General features: G+C 37.8%; 1 protein-coding gene across 1 annotated transcript in view; it reads left to right on the top strand.

The window, feature by feature from the left end:
• The window catches only part of COL19A1 (collagen type XIX alpha 1 chain), a gene marked incomplete at both ends in the record, with an annotated part of 189,375 nt that overhangs the window by 160,905 nt on the left and 11,779 nt on the right, over positions 1 to 16,691 (top strand). Inside the window, 12 exons of the mRNA XM_084260981.1 lie at positions 1,284 to 1,337; positions 2,268 to 2,321; positions 4,524 to 4,568; positions 6,321 to 6,371; positions 6,451 to 6,495; positions 7,442 to 7,468; positions 8,405 to 8,458; positions 11,426 to 11,470; positions 13,628 to 13,672; positions 13,781 to 13,843; positions 15,447 to 15,482; positions 15,641 to 15,685. Of these exons, the coding sequence (XP_084117107.1) occupies positions 1,284 to 1,337; positions 2,268 to 2,321; positions 4,524 to 4,568; positions 6,321 to 6,371; positions 6,451 to 6,495; positions 7,442 to 7,468; positions 8,405 to 8,458; positions 11,426 to 11,470; positions 13,628 to 13,672; positions 13,781 to 13,843; positions 15,447 to 15,482; positions 15,641 to 15,685 (564 nt within the window). The remainder of the gene's footprint in view (positions 1 to 1,283; positions 1,338 to 2,267; positions 2,322 to 4,523; positions 4,569 to 6,320; positions 6,372 to 6,450; positions 6,496 to 7,441; positions 7,469 to 8,404; positions 8,459 to 11,425; positions 11,471 to 13,627; positions 13,673 to 13,780; positions 13,844 to 15,446; positions 15,483 to 15,640; positions 15,686 to 16,691) is intronic.

The following is a 16,691-nucleotide window of genomic DNA, read 5'->3' as shown; positions in this document are numbered from 1 at the left end:
CAGTTGTTTCCATTTTTATGATTTGGTTAGCATGGAATAGAGAGAGATTGAGAAGCACAGCTGAAGCTCTTTGAAATATGCTCATTAACTTCCCTGTGCTCTCAAATAGCCTTTAATCTTTGTTGAAGATTAGTTCTCTTCCTTGTTAAAACATTCCTTTTTTCAGTGGAGTGTTTTTCTGACATCGGTAACAAGAATTACAGAACATGCTCTTCTGAGTTCATGGTCATTTTCTGTCACAGTAAAGTAAAATGAGCAGAGAACACATTAGCAGTTGGATTGCCACTCTGAAAAGCTGCAGAGGTGGATCAATGTCCTGTGTGCAGGAGCAAGAAGAGGAAATCAATGTCTCTCTCCATCGTCTCATCTTTCCTGATTTATTCATGTCTGAAATTTTTCCCTCAGACTCTCCCACAGAGCGCCTGTCTCAGGGCTTCTGACCTCTTCAGTTTTCTAGACTACCTCCTTAGCAATTCCTTTTTAAACACTACCTTTGACATGAGAAATACACCTTTTCTGAGGGGTTCTTCTTATCAGAGGATAGGTGCCCTTTGCAGATAAAATGAGTCACTGCTGGGAGGGACCTTTTTCCCTTTATGGATTATAGAGGGAAATTAGTGTGATTAGCTTAGATATGTGTATATGGCTTTTATGTGTCTAAAATTGCACCTGACTAAGCCTGGTGTGGCAGAGGAAAGACTTCAGTGACATGCAGGCTTATCTTAAATTCTACCTGTACCTACTGTATTAAGTTGCACGCCTCTATATTTAGTAAGTGGATGCCAGAATCCATTGATTTTCAGGCAATCGAATAGAATAAGAACAAGAAAGTAGGTCATTAAATGCTATGGAAAATGTCATGTTATGTGGCCAAAAAAAGCAAAATCCACAAATTGGGCAGAAAGCATCGTTGCATTTAGATACCATCAAGTGTCATTGAGAAGTGTGAGTAGATGTCTTCTCGCCAGCAAAAAATACCCCTTTTTGTAACAGAAAATAGAAAGCTAATCCGTAAGGAAAAGCCAGATGTCCTGCTTTTATCTGCACAACTAAAGATAAAAAGATAACAATGTGAAAGTTTGAAGGATGAGGGTTGTTTTTCAGTGAACCAAGAAGTTGCTTCTAACCTTGTTCAAATATAATCTCTTACCTGCATGGAGGGTTTTGGGTTTTTTTCACTCCTAAAATTGTTACCAATATAATACTGCTGGACATACTAATATAAGTAGGCTTTGGGATATAAAGTGCGAGAGAAAATAGACACATGCTCTTTTAATTTCCAGGGCCTTCAAGGAGCTCCTGGACTGCCTGGTATACCAGGACCCAGTGGACCATCTGTAAGTGTGTGGTATCACCTGTGATCTAATCTATCTCTGCAGAGGTTGCTATATCTAGTAAAATTTCATCTTAGTTTCTTGTCACTCTTTTTGCTTTTAGGGGAATAATAACAAATTCTTACCCAAACTGTCTCTAACAAAAGAAACTATGTTGTGAGTTGATGTTACTGAAAATATTGTTGTCATCTGGGCTCAAAGTTTATATAACTTACGTGGGTTTGGAGCCTTGGCATATCTAGAGACTCTGTGAGGTTACATGACTTATGATGTGCAAACTTGCAGTTAATTGTGTATTTGTATCCAAGTTACTGTAATAATGTCAGTAATAAAAATCTAAAAATAACTCCAGCTAGGCATTGTGAAAACATTTAGTGCTGAAGCCAAGTCATTACTTGGTTTTGCAATAAGAAAGGTATGATAATAAGCTGACAGTATCACCAAAAATATTTAAAATACTGATATTTCTGGGAAGACTCTTATTGGAAATTCTTTTATATTTTATTTTCTACATGCTGACTTGGGATCATGTTAGTATGAACATTACTCATTCCTGGGTTGCTGACAGTACTAATGCCTCCCTTCTTTCAAAAACAGTAACATATTTAGGAAGTTTGATATGGAATATGTAAATTGGCATTTTAGAAGTAAAGTGTGAGTCTTGGCAGTATCAAAAGGTGCCAGCTAAGGTCAGTGCATTTAGTCTACCAAGGTGAAAACGCAACCACAAACACAAGCTTTACCCTTAAAAGGGCTTATCAGAAGGACACAGCTGTCATACCAAACAGAAGAGAAATATTTAAACCTGGAGGAGAAGCATAATTACATTTAAATTACTTTGAAAAGGTAAAAGTTTTAAAAACCTAGCTGCAATGCAAATGTAATGTGTTTTGTGTCTTCTGACCTAACATAAACCGATACTGTGTTGTGCAGGGAGTCACAGGAAGACCCGGGCATCCTGGTCCAGCAGGGTCAAAAGGCGAAAAGGTATTCCTCCTTTTTAGTCTTGGTAAAGGACTGCAAAGGTTTTGCAATCCCATTGAGCTCCTGTTTGGGGGGGGGGGGGGGGTGTTAATATACAATGCAAACAAGAACTTGACATACACTTTCAAATTACTTTTAATTCCTGTCTTAATACAAGTACTTTCCCCAAACAATGCCATACATATGGGCTTATATTTTGAAGCATAGTCCTATGGTATATACAAGTTGCAGAGGATGTTATCTAGGTATGACAAATCTACAATGCAGGAAAGTGAAAACACATTGGTGAAATAGTACATGATTAGTTACTACTTGCTCTGCTTTTTCTTTTACCTGTATTTTAGTCAAAAGTAATTGTATGCTTTAAAAGTGCTTCACAAGCACTGAAAGTTGTTGTGAATAAGTTATTCTGCAAAAATATGTAAGCTTCCTTCATAGTTAATTCACACTGTTATAGCATTGCTTTTTATCAGTGTTTTATATGCTCTTTTGTCAGGCATGTGACACTGTCCATTATAACTAAGAGGTCAAATTCATTTCTTGAGCATGTCAGATCAGTGAAATACAGAAGACACAAACTTAGTTTGCTGCAAAATACTTTCTGGGACAAGCTGTGGTCATTTGACCTTGGCTGGATGCCAGATGTCCACCAAAGTCACTGTATTACTCCCCTTTTCAGCTGGACAGGGGAGAAAATATGTAATGAGAGGCTCAGGAGTCAAGATAAGGACAGGGAGAGATCATTCCACAATTAGTGTCATGGGCAAACAGACTCAACACAGAGTAAAGGAAAGGGTTTTCCAGGCATTGCATTGTCATATCCATGTATGTAATCCTCCTAATACTTTACAAAACCTTAACTCTAGGTTGAATAAGAAAGGAAATTTTATTCTGTGAAGCTCTGAAATTATTTTAGTCAAAAAACTGACTGAGAGCTGTCTTCTTGCAGACCACAAGAGCAAAACTTTACTCCACTTATTTCCTTTTTATGTAACCAAAAGCAAAATACAAGTTTTTGTTAGTTCCTTGTGTATAATTTACACATAGATTGATATGAGAAGCCACTGCTCTATAACTAGTGTCTCATTGATCAGAAAAGCCAGATAGTTGAAGATAGTTGAAGAGCAGTGAAGTAAACTGAAATATAGCCAGAGTCCTTTCTTCCTCCTCCCTTCATCTGGGGAACATGTTTGAGAAGTGATGATACAATATGCTTTCTAAAGAACAGTGGGGTTTTTTTCCCTATAAAGTAGCCCAAATCAGTCTTTGGAAGCTGACAGTTTCTATCAACTAGCAGGATCGTTTGGAAATTACACTAGTGTAATTTGATTAATGGCTATATATTTCTCTTGGGCTAATCATTGCTGTTGAACACTTAGCTTGACTTTTGTCACCTTCATAATTTTAAATATGCAGCCTCAGTGTCTCACTAACACATATTTAATAAGATCCAGTGAAGTCAGTGAAAAATTCTGGCAGACTTGTTCCAAATTATATGGAGTTTTTAACTGAAACTTAGGGATGAGAATTTGGAAAGATCTTCCTTGGAAAATTTGATGTTGGAACCTTTGTGGCTGTGTATTGTTCAGAGAGCCCACCATTCTGCTGGAACAAAAACTCAAAAACCTTTTTCATATGAGCAATTCAGTGCACATCAGCAGAACACATTATAGATAACAGGTAGTTACAGAGGAGTTTTTTACAGTACAAATCAAACAGATACTCATAATAAAGAACTTTTTTATTTGATGTATTTCTGAATAAACTGTGAACTTCCGAAACTGTAGCTCTTCTTTTTTTGCCTGTGAATGATCAAATTGAGGATTTTTTTTTTTTTTGCAAAATAGTACACAAACCATAAAATTGTTGTTGCCAGTTGCTTAGAAATTTATATAAACTCTTTTTTTTCCCCCCCCCTCCTGATATATTGGAAGCGTTTCACAAACCGGGTTACCACTTATATTTTGCCACATTGAAGTTACTACATATAAAGCATCAAGTAACTAAGAAACCCTAATATGAAGTAATGATTAATGGTTTGCCTAAAGCTTAAGCAGGAGCAGGACAGGAGAGCTTATTCTTAATATTACCTGCTCCATATTGACTGTATCTATTGTTGACATTATACTCATCATAGCTTGGGTATGAAATAGATCTAGACATCATTTACAGTAAATGAGTTATATGAATCTCTTGCTGCACTAGGGTAGTGAAGGTTCTCCTGGGAAACCTGGACCTCCTGGGCCTCCGGTGAGACATTTTGTTTCATATGTTGAATGTTGTATTAAGAGTGATATACCTATGAGTAAAATGTAATGTAATATAAAGAATTGGTTGTCCATATAATATGTATTAATACTGCAGGGAGACAAAAATGTCTTCCTGCAAAAGTTGGCTGTATTCCTTCTTTCTTTCTTGTGATTCATTGTGAAGTTCAGGTCCCCAAACCTGCCCTAGAAACTTGGTCAAATGGTTTACACTAGTAACACTGCATACCAAGGTTAATTTAGACAGCTTGAGCACCTGAGATCAAGGTACTCTGTGCTTAGACAAACTAGGGAAAGTCTGTGGAGTTCCCTGGACTCCCAATTGACTGGAACAGTACCTAAAACAAATTGTGGAGAACTGATAACTGAAAAGCCTTTTATAATCAGCCTTGTGAATGACACCCCAACTGTAAACCAAGAAGCTCCTCTGACTCCCGCTTCGGTCCACGAAAAGTTTGGGTTCTAAATATGTAGTCATAACCTAATGATGTCTACCTACTCCAGCCAAAACTGTAACCTGCTTCTAGCCTTACTCTGGGAAATTTCATTCTCCTCTTCCCCAAATCTGACCTTGGAGACAACTCTCCATCTAGACTAAGGGACTGGACATTTTTTAGTCCTTGCGTAACAGTTCTCTAAATAATATCCCTAGCTCAGGAAATACCATCTCAATCCATATCCCTAGCCCAGGAAATTCTCTCAAGCAGCAGCTGATTTTGAATACGGGCATACTAAGAATCTCAGAAATGTGGTATAAGGTTAGCAGTGAGAAGGTCCCTACCAGGGTGTGAGTTTCACCCTAGTGACAGAATAACTAGCTACATCTATGACTTTCTGTTGCAGCACAGTGTTTCTGCATCCCTCAGAATCTACCCATGAAATACATTTCTGAGTAATAATAGTATAAAGCTTACTGTGTATTTGTTTGGTTTTCTTGGAATGTGATGAGAGTGGAAATCTTAAAAGTTTTTAGAATCTCAACCAAGTTTATTTGCTGCTGGAAGTATATTGCTGTTTTTTTGAGTTGAGAAGGGTGTCTGCACCTTCTGGTTTTCATTCTAGTAGTTCTTACAGATATGTTTTGCAAACATTTGTACAAGAAGAATGGCTGACATATGTATTTACTAATTTCACTTTAAATATTGACTGCCTTGAATTAGAAAAAAAAATCTAGAAATTAATTCATTCATAATTTGAACACATTTGTGCAATCTAAGATTTTTGTACTTTGTAAGTCATCAGACCTAAACATAATTTGGCAATTCAGCCACTGTTTTATGAATTAAAACTATTTTTCTAATTTTTTACTGTCTTAGGAGCCAAATTTGAGTATTAATTTAGTTAAACTTCAAGCCTTCATGTTCTCAAAGCCTCTTAAGGTTAGATGCTTTCTGGTTTTCAGTTCAGCATAAATTTTCAAGAGGGCATGAAAATAAAATGCCCGTGCCCTTCTTTGCTCACATCAATTGACCAGTCACTTGTAAATATTACATAAGGACATCAAAATGTAGGGTACACTCAAATTTGCAGGTTTCTAGTTTCATAATTCATGAAGAGTCCCAGGCTGCATTGGTATGTACCTCATGTTCTTACTGAAAGGTCTGGAGTCTTTGAAAAATTGATCTAGAATGAAAACACCACCACAGCTTTGCGGAGCTATGGGGCTTGAACAGGGCAAGAGTTCTGCCTTCATAATTTGTAGTTGTGACATTTACTTGGTTTTTATGTTTTAAAGGGTATGCCTTACAATGAAAGAAATGGAATGAGCAGCTTGTATAAGCTCCAGGTATTTCTGTCTAATGTTACTTTCTTTTCAATTGACACCTAATTTTGGCCCAATTAAACTTGTAAACTTGCTATTACAGGGAGGTGTGAGTGTCCCTAGTTATCCAGGTCCACCAGGACCCCAGGTAAGTGTTTAATAGAAGTGTAAGTTTTAATAGTTAGTTAACATCATAACACAGGGATCGGTTAGCTACATGCAGTTTTGATGAGTGACATGGAATATGATCTTTATATGTAAAAGACAATAACGATATGATTGTAATATCATAAATTATAAAGTATGTGGTTTATGTGTTTATCAAGTACTTTAGCCCATTTTGGAGAGTAGTTTGTTTTCATTTAAGTATTTCAGCCTAAAAATATGCTAAACAACAAGTAAAGCCTGCAAGAACGGTGCATAAACTGGTATTGTACTCTTCAGTGGAAGTATCTTAAAATATTTAATACATAATATAATCTTTATAGTTAGTGATGGCATAGTTTTGTAATGGATTCAATTTGATGCTTTAACTGAAGAGCTCGTAAATTTTCATCTCAGCTCTGTCATTGATTCACTGTGTGTTTAGCTACAGTGAGGAAAAGGTATAAAACCAAGAATTAGATTTTGGAGTAACACAGGGCTGTTTTTTTCCACACTGTGCAGTTCAGGTGCACCAACTTAGAGCAGGACGCTGTTGCTTTGGTTCTGTGGAGCCAAAGATACTGTACATTTATTTAGGTCCACCTTGTTAGCATCACAGGCAAGTTCTACATTTCTAGGACAGCTGTCATTTTGGCAGCCTTACGAAACTGTTGTACCCATCCATGAGGACTTTGTCTTTATGTTATATGCTGTTTGTAGTCATGGACTTGCACGAGATCACAGAGCTGTGTATTAATTCTTGAATAGAAAAACCAAACCCAAATATTGATAAAATTTTATGCAGAATTAACCAGCAGAGAGGGCTGGACTTAATACCAATTCTGGAGACACTGAATTGCCAATTGCAGTAATACAAAGAAAATACCATGCTATATTCTGCAACTCACTTCTTTTTTAAAATGTGGTTTTGCTTCCTTCTTTCTTTGCAGGGTCCAAAAGGAGATCCTGGCACAGTGGTATGTATGTGCTGCTTCTTTGTGAGAGAGATACCCCAAGTATTTTAACACATGAACCTAGCCACAAGGGTGGAAGAGTCCAGTAATGTTCTTTAGCAGTAGCTTACCTCCTGCAGAATCAGTACATCTGAAAAAGCCTTTTCAATTGCCAGGCCTGAAAATTTTGCAATTTCTGTTAAATAGTTGTAAGTGATAATAGAATGAACGGCTGAGCCTGGTATTAACGTCTTGTGGAGTCACCTCTGCAGAGCTGTCCCCAGCTATATTTAAAAACAGACAATGTGTACTCAAAGCAATAAAGGCCTTATTCAGTACAGGCCTGCAAGAAATAAAGGTAGGAAATACCTCAAGAGGTCTAGACTGTTCTTAAAATTAAATTTGAAACTGATAAGAGAGAAGGGAACAGTGCACTAGCTAGTAACAATTAAAAGTGGATATTTTGCTTTGAAATGGCATGAAACGTTTACCTGACAAATGCTGAAATACTGGAATTGTTGGATGTAGTTTCAGTCTCTGTGGTAAGTTATCTGTCTGTTTTAATCTGCCATTAACAAGGCCTCCCCACTCTACATGTTAAACTGATTTCTCCAGTCGACTGGTGTTTCCAGTTTTGAAAGAAAAGCAGAAAGACTTACCCAAGTCTGTGTGTCCCTTGCTGCAGAGTAAGCTATGCTTAGGGAACAGAGCTCCCTTCTGAACCAGTGATGTTCCCAGGAAGTGGCACAGAATTACTTGGAGGTTGAGTCTCTGGCTGACAGTGTATGCTCACATCCAGGGGCTCTGCTGCCTGGAGGTGGTTCAGTGCTGTTCACTTAACTGGTTAGCTGCTTCACTTATCTTAATCTTCTGTGGTTGTTTGCTGTTCAAAACTTTTCATGTAGAGTACAGAAATGCTAATATCTTCAATCCTTTTTAATTAAAAAAAAAAATAATCAGGGAGACCCAGGACCAATGGGACTACCAGGACTGGAAGGACTCCCAGGGGAAAAGGTAGGATTTTCAACAAAGAAGTCATGGCTTCTTAGTGGCAAATACTTTACCTAGTGTTTTCTGAAACCATGTTTTAATTTTTTTTTTTTTGTGAAAGTTAAATGTGAAAAATACTTGTATTTTTTTCCATATTACCTTTTTTCATTACTTTGGAACTAAATCAAAATTCATTTTTCCATAAATGGAAAGTTATATGTATGAAAGTAGCATGTTATCTTGTAGCATTTCATTTTCTTAATTTGATAGGAAGCAGTGTAGTTAACATGTTCCTTAGTAGAGTTACAAGTTCTTGTTCTCTTTTATCTTATGCTTATAGTCTGTCTGTCTTGTTCTAAGACTTATGGCATAGCTACAGATGTGAAGTTTGTACCTGAATTAGTCTAGACCTAGTGTGAGCAACACTTCCATACAAAACCCACAAAGCTACTATTTCAGATAAGTGTAAAAATATTGGAAAGGATAGAAATAAAGGGAGACAATCCCTACAGTTCCTGCTGTGTTGCAGCCTCCTCTTTCTGAAGGCAAAGGTGAATGTCTTGATTCTTGGGCTGTTGCACATGAGTCTAAAAAACGCCCTTTGTTTCTGATTTGCTTTTCTTGCACTCTGTACTGCCTGCATGATGCCACTGTAGCACATCCTGAACCATGTTGTATTCTCCAGCTCCTTCCTGTAGTTCAAATCCACATTCCAGAGCTAGGAGATAATCCTTTCCTTCAGCTGGTAGCATGTTCCAGCCTCTCACTTAATAGCTGTGGGAGCTGATAGGAATGTAGAGGAAAAGCTTGTCATGAAATGCTAAAAATGTCAGGGTTTTGATATTCATTTCTAAATATGGAAAAGCACAAAAAAAATCAGTGGCGAAGTGAAAAAAATCTGAAAATACAGTTTCTGTCAGTGGAAAGACTTTGATTTTGCCCATATCTTCTATGTTTAAGAAGCAAAATGAATATTTAGTCATCCTTTTTGAATTACATTTTATTATAAATTAATCCATGCAAAAATGGTTCAAAAAGTAATGTAAATGAAAAGTTTCTCTTTGTATCACTGCATTACTCCTGCTTTTACAGAGAGCAGGGAGTGACAAGATCTAAGGTTGGCGTCCCCACCAGATGTTTAAATTACATGAGGTGATTCTTCCTTTGGAAAACTGCAGTTCACAAGCAATTAAGGACTAGGCTGGTTTCAAAATGAACAACCACAGGCAGATTAATTAAAGTCCTCACTGAGACAAAGTGGGGACAAGAATTAAATAAAGGGAATAAGCAATGGAGCAGATCGTATAAACAAGCTAAGTGAGTGACTGGCCCTTTCCCAAAGTGAAAATATTCTTTCCTTAACTGAATTTGTTCAAAAATCCTCACTTCTGGTGCAAATAGATGAACGGAATCCCAGAGCCTGCCTGCCAGTCCCGACCATACCGAGCATCCTGGTTTGTAATGTAGAGCAATTAGGTAATCAGGGTAGCAGAGCACCATGCTCCAGCAGCAATGTGGGCTGTGATTTCAGGGTAATTTCCTGAACTGGCGTAAGAACTTTGTGCCCTGGGCTAAAATGTCCCTTCCCTCAGAACTTGCTGACCCAGTGGTTTCTTCAGCTGTCCTGTGAATCACATGGCTTAAAGGAGCAGAATGATCTGGAAAAAAAGAGGTGCAAGGAAGTGTTGGGAATTTCTAGCTTTACCATCATATACAGTGTATAAGGAAAACACCACGTTACAAATTCTGGGTCCAGAGTAACCAGTGGAACAGAGTGCAGAGCTCCAGGCAACATGCCCTGCCTGCCCTGCTAGAGATCATCTGTGTTCCTGAGGAGCTCATCATGTTCCTTTCACTGATGGGTAAACTTGCAAAGAGGTTGAACTGTGGCCTGAAAGCAAGTGTCTCCCTCAGGACACAAGGCCAGATGTTTAACTTGTCATCTGTGTCTGCACTTTGTAGGATGGAGTTAAGTGTTTTTAATTACCAGCATTATCATTGTGCTACCTGAACAAAATTATGAGACCGAGGGAAATCAGCATTAGGTATAAGAACAGAAACCAGAAATCACAGCACCACCTGAGACTCTTCTGCACAACAAAATGTGTCTGTAGCTACATGGGTGGAGCTTTTGCAAAACAGCCCCAGGTTACATAAACCCAACTCACAAAAATATTCTCCTGTTAGTGTGGCTTTAACTGTGCCAGGTTTCCATAATCTGACATGATTATGGAAACTAGGAGCCTGATTGGTTTTTTCCTCACAGTTTCAAACAATGTTACAGTAGCAGAGCATAGTATTACAGACCAATACAAGTCAGCAGTGGGTTATGGCAGATTTTGCTGCAGTGTTTTACTACGGGTGAGCTCCATCCATCTGCTTTGGGATTATATTCCTCTCAAAGAGCCAAATAAATTAGTAGCCATGACTCATCAGATCCACACAAAAGCAATTGTCTTAGCTTAAAGTGTAGATGAAGGTGGCCACAAGCTAAAGGTAGAAACTTGGCCCTGAAAGAGCCATGTCATGAGGAAATCAGGGATGCTGACTTGCAGCAAATGGACGGCTGAGTAGTGGGAAGACAAAAGTATCTTTGAAAGCTGCTTGTTAAATATGGGGATGATGATATGGTAATGAATTACCCTATGTTAATTTTGGTCATTGACATGACCACAAATTATAATTAATTGGAAAACTGCACATAAGTCAGGGACTTTCCATCCCCTTCCAAGGAAGGCCTCAAGCAGAGTATAAGGGATACTGTGAAAATTATGATGTTATACAGGAGAACCTAAACAAAGGATTTCAGTTTCTTGCTCACATTTGTAAAATGAGTCAGTAGTGGGACTAAATATTAGCATTTAATAGAGCCTGGCTTTTGTCCTCATTTTCAGCTTCCCAAATAATTCTTCCTCAAGTTTTAATAGGAATCCACAAATAAACTTCTGGTTTGAGTGTTACCATTTAAGTATAGATTTACTGTTTTTTCAGGGTGACCGTGGACCAGCTGGCACACCAGGAGTAGCAGGGACACCGGTACGTATATCCATTAGTGAAAACTCAGTTTGTTAGAAGCAGAAAAAACAGGTCAAGAAGGGTGCTGAGCTGTAGTCTCAGTCACTGTTTGTGGACTGCCAGTGCTTGGCTAATGCTTTGTAGGCAGGTATGAAAATGGTGCATTTTTCCTGAAGAGGAGATTATAGTTTTAATACCACTGAGGTTTCATATTATTTATGAAAAGACAGGAGGGAATGGAATGAAAACATGATAAAGCTGAAATTTGAAACCACACTTGCTTAGTTAAGAAAGCGTTATGAGATTCTTCTCGTTGCCTCAGTTTAATGCAAATACAGACATTTTCTGTGTTCCTGGGCGTGCACAAATTTCTGAACATCTTTCTATCACAGTGAAAAATTATCAGCGTTAGTTATTGCAGCCCACAAGGATCTGCATATCAAGGCGATCAAACATTTGCTTTAGGGCAATGCTTTGTCAGCTATTTATATGTGGTATTCAGAGAAGTTTCTGAAAGTCATCCAGAAACTTTGTCGTAGGGGAAAGTAAATGTAACTAATGATAAAATGAAATTATAATTATTCATTTGTGTTCCTAAAGGAAATAAAGACAACTTTCCTTTAGATTGCATTCAGAATTTAATAAAAAAGTTTATCCATATTTCAGGAGGCAATATGGAGTTATTTATATGCAAATACATCTATTATTACATTTGAGCAGCTACCAAATTATAAATGTGTGTTTCATGAGATAGAAGTCTCTGTCTGTGCACTCCCATTTCTATTAGCCACTGATGTAGTCTATTTACTATGAGTTCCAAGAAAGAACATCAGCTTAAAAAGCTTAATTTAGTTAAGTTCTCCTAAAACAAAGTAAAATTGAACATATAAGGGAAAGAGAGAAGTATTCCTTTGAAACTCTTACATGGGCTACAAAACTCAATGTTTGTTGCTCTGAAATGTATTTTACGCTGTGAATCAGTAATGCAGTAGCCAGTTAGGGTGATCAGAAGGTTCATTCCCTGTATATTTTCCACTGAATATCTTCCAAGTCTTATTCTAGTTGCTCTCAATTCTAGGAACTATTTAATGAATCCCCTTCGTTACTGATAGAGTTGTGTTCTGTTGATTACACTTAATTCTAATAAAATCCACTGAAATAAATTATCTACTGTATCATTTTATGCTAAGCAATTTTAATTAACAAATTGATAGACTTATGAGAGACTATTTTTTTAGTAGTCTAGGCAGAGTTTTTGAAATATATCCTAATAATTTACCGGAAAATAATTTGTCCTCCTTGACTGGCATTACTCCTAAGATTGACTATTTGACCCTTTCTCCTATTTGGGGATGTAAACATATAATTTTAGCTTTGACTTTTAGCTGAATGGGTTTATTAGAGAAGTTTGGACTGAGATGCTGCAAGAATTGCCACCAACACCTATTTCCTCAGGACAAATGCTCAGTCCTGTTGTTCTTCAAGTTGTCACTGGCATTAATGTGTTCGATTCCTCACTTTTACTAGTCAGCTGAAGATCTGGTCTAAGGATATTTCCAGGATTATAGATTCTTGTCTGGCACTGAACCAGGTAGGTTGTTAAAAGCAAGGCATCAGTTAGAAAAAAAAAAACAAACTGGAGACATTTAAGAGCACCATCTAAATGAAAAGAAGAGAAAGGCTTGTGAATTCTAATAGGCTCAAGATAAAACAACAAGAAAACTGGCCAGAAAACACCATGAAGAAAATTTGCAAAAGACACTAAGTCAGTAATAAAGCCTCTTTAAAAAAAAATCAGGACTTGGAAGTATCTCGGGGGGGAGGGAATAGTCTTGATTTCACATGCACAGTGATAACCTGAGCGATCCACAGTGATCTGACTGTGAGTGCTCAAGAAGGAAATCATGGTGTTGAAAAAGAAAGTTCCATGAAAATATTATCTCAGTATTCAAAAAGGGCAAAGAAGAACAAGGGATTGAGTCATGTTGTACATAAAAGCTGTGTTAACACAGCACAAATTTTTTTTAACTATAGTAAAATACTTTTTCTCTCCTAAAGTGTTTTTGAGCAGTAACATGAGTATTTCACTGAATTTTATATCCCACCTTATTTTTTAACTAGGAAAAATTTATGTTTTGCTTCCTAATAACTTGAATTTCTAATGTTCTCTTTTTGTAGGGAAAGCCAGGATCTCCTGGGTCCCCAGGGATGCCAGGGGAACCTGTAAGTACGGATTTGAGTTCTAGACTCTCATGATAATACACATATATTTCAAATGCCAAATGCAAGACATTACATGCAGATTTATATGTGTGTGTTCTTTCTCCCCAGGGTGAAAGAGGGCCTATAGGAGATATAGGCTTCCCTGGGCCAGAAGGACCACAAGGCAAACCAGTAAGAATTTTTTTACTGAATATATACCATCATTACAAAAGGATGTATCATAGTTTGTGAGAAGTTGGAAAATATATGAGATTACATCCTACTTTGTGTTAGGCTGGGTAGCGTCTGAAGAACAGCTACAGCGTTCAATATTAACCATCCAGTTAAGGATTCTTGGTGGTGTGGTGCTTTAATGCTTAATGTTACTGAGATGATACCTTTCAAGGTCTTATAGGGGTCTTTTGGATCTTGTTAACATGAAGGGTCCTCTTGTAGGTTTTCAGGAGAATATTGACCCAAACATTCAACACAGTCTATAAAGGATGAGGTGATAAAATGCATTCTTGGGTTCAGTTTAGATAGAGAAGCATGTGTTTCATGATTCTGAATAAACGTTGTGACTTTTCTGTATACAGGTGATGCAACACTCTGGCTGAAGCATTCACTGTTCACTTAGGATATGTCCAATCTGACCTCTTTATTTAACAAAAGTGTGACAGCAGCGTAGTCAGCACTGTGCAAGCTGCTTTAAAGCAACCTAGTTTATATTCCAGAAGTGGATTGGCAAGGGTAACGCAGGAATCATTATCTCTCCCCAAGCTTGGTGTTTTGGGGATGAGGATGAGAAGCAGATCATTCCAGTTTGTCAGCACGTCTCCACGTTACGCTTCTGCCTTGAAAGATGAGACAATTTCTGTAACTTCAGCAGCAAATTGGCCCGAGGTGCCTAATCTGTGCAAAACCCCATTTTGCAGTATGAGAGAGAAGGAAATATTCCTGATGTCTTTGCTCATGCAAGTCCTCCTTTCTCACTCAGCGAAACAGCAGTGAGTTTGCTGCGTGTGCAGATTCATCTGTATCCCAGTAAATTAAACACTGCCAGAGCATTTATTGTGCAGCTATCTGGCAGCGTGCCATCATTAATGTGCCCTGCCCTTCTTTTGTCCCATGCCAAAAAGCACTCTCTGAGACAATGCCACGTTCCAGTTTGGGGGATAATGTGGGCCTGGGCTGTTTCCAGTAGGTGGTATGGATAAAACCACCTTCTTTTAGAAAGTAAAAACATTGAACCCAGGAGCCTGAGGCTTCTCTGTCCCACAGGACCCAAGGAACAAGGAAAAGATCTGGCCACTCACTATGAAGGTGTAATGTCTCTAACAGCTGAGGGCTAGTTGGGCATCAGGGCTAATATCTAGAATAAGAGAAATCTCTTCTGTCATTATATATTGACTAGGTGGGACTGGAAAAGTGCATGTACAGGTCTGTATTCCACTTGCTTGAAGAATTCTCATATAACTCATCTTTTAAAGTTGTGTGCTCATTAAGGTTGATGTGTATCTTCATGCCAAAGATTTTAATTTCTTTTTTTTTTTTTTTTTGCACTCTGCTCAGCTCAAACACAACGTGCTTGCAGATTAGTATGGCCCCAAGCTCTCTTGTTTCACATCCTTCAGAACTATTGGAAAGTAATTCAGTATTTCAGCCACACTAACTGCCCCCTCCACAGCTTCAGAATGTATACTGATATCAGAAATAAACTGTGAGCTTTACCCTTTATCTCTTTAAAATGCTTATATAACCATAATTTTTTACAAGATGTTTGCTTTCCTTGTAGGGAATCAATGGAAAAGATGGATTGCCAGGTCCCCCGGTAGGAAAGCATGCTTTTGCATACTAGTGTATTTTATTCTTCACAGATACCATAGCTGCTAATCCTAGACAGTTGCTTTCAGTTCTGTTAACAAACAAACATGCAACAAAGCCTTGAAGTGGTATATCTTTGTCTTTTTTTTCAAAAACAATTTTCAGGGTGCTGTGGGGAGACCAGGAGACCGAGGGCCCAAAGGAGAACGAGTAAGTCTCTTGTTTTAATAACTTTTTTCCTTTTATCATGCCTCTGTGCAGCTCATTAATGCATATTTTAATGGCAAACCCAAGAAATTAATTTTCTGTGAATTACAGCTGAGAGGTTTAGTCCTACATGCCACTTTAAGGAATTAGAATCAAATTGGCTTCTGCATTTAGAGGAAAACCACATTTTATACACCGACTTTCTAACACAGTTGTCCTGCACAGAGTGAATTGATCAATAGGATAAAAATTAGAAAGAAGCTAATCCTGTTGGGATGCTGTCACACTTTGCAAGAGCTTTAAAGCTTCCCCTGTCATCGTCCCTGGGAGCTCTGTGTATCACAAACAGAAATCATGTTTTATCTGAAACAAGCTTGTTAGACTCCAACAGCAGGCATGCAAATGCAATACCTTTCTGCTTGCCAAAGTGTTTAGACAGGTCTGTTCATGGTAGTGGGGTCATGGTGGACAGGAATCATTACAGGGATGAGATACCATCGTTACTTTGCTAGAGCAAAGAAAATCCTAGTAATACCCTGCTTCTGTTATAACTTTATTAAAGCCCTGATGTCCTAGTATGATTAATGCCAAATTTATTTGATGAATAGGAAAAGCACCTTCCTGTGTAATCTGGAAAAGGAAATTCTGCTTTACAACGCTGAGGAGAATGTATTTGTTGCAATTTCCTCGGTGACAGAGTGCATACATCCACACGTGTATGTGTAGCTATAGATGTAAATACGGATCTGTGCTTGCTCTCAGAGGTCACAGATGCCTGAATCTGCTCTCACTTCTAGGATCACTGGCAAACATGTCATGATCTAGCTCTCTATGTATCGGGTAAATAAATATACACACGCTCACATCTATGTAAGAATTATAGACAGATGTTAAAAAAATAAATCAATTTCCAGAAGTATTTTTTTCTCAAGTGATAACCAAAATCTCTCACAACCTTTTATAGGAAAGCTATAAATATGCCCAGTGCAATCAATATCTGAATAGACTT

This window comes from Gallinula chloropus (genome assembly GCF_964237585.1).
Source record: "Gallinula chloropus genome assembly, chromosome: 3".
Taxonomy (NCBI): Eukaryota; Metazoa; Chordata; class Aves; order Gruiformes; family Rallidae; genus Gallinula; species Gallinula chloropus.
The sequence above is the reverse complement of the archived record's forward strand: the minus strand, read 5'-3'. Positions and strand labels throughout refer to the sequence as shown.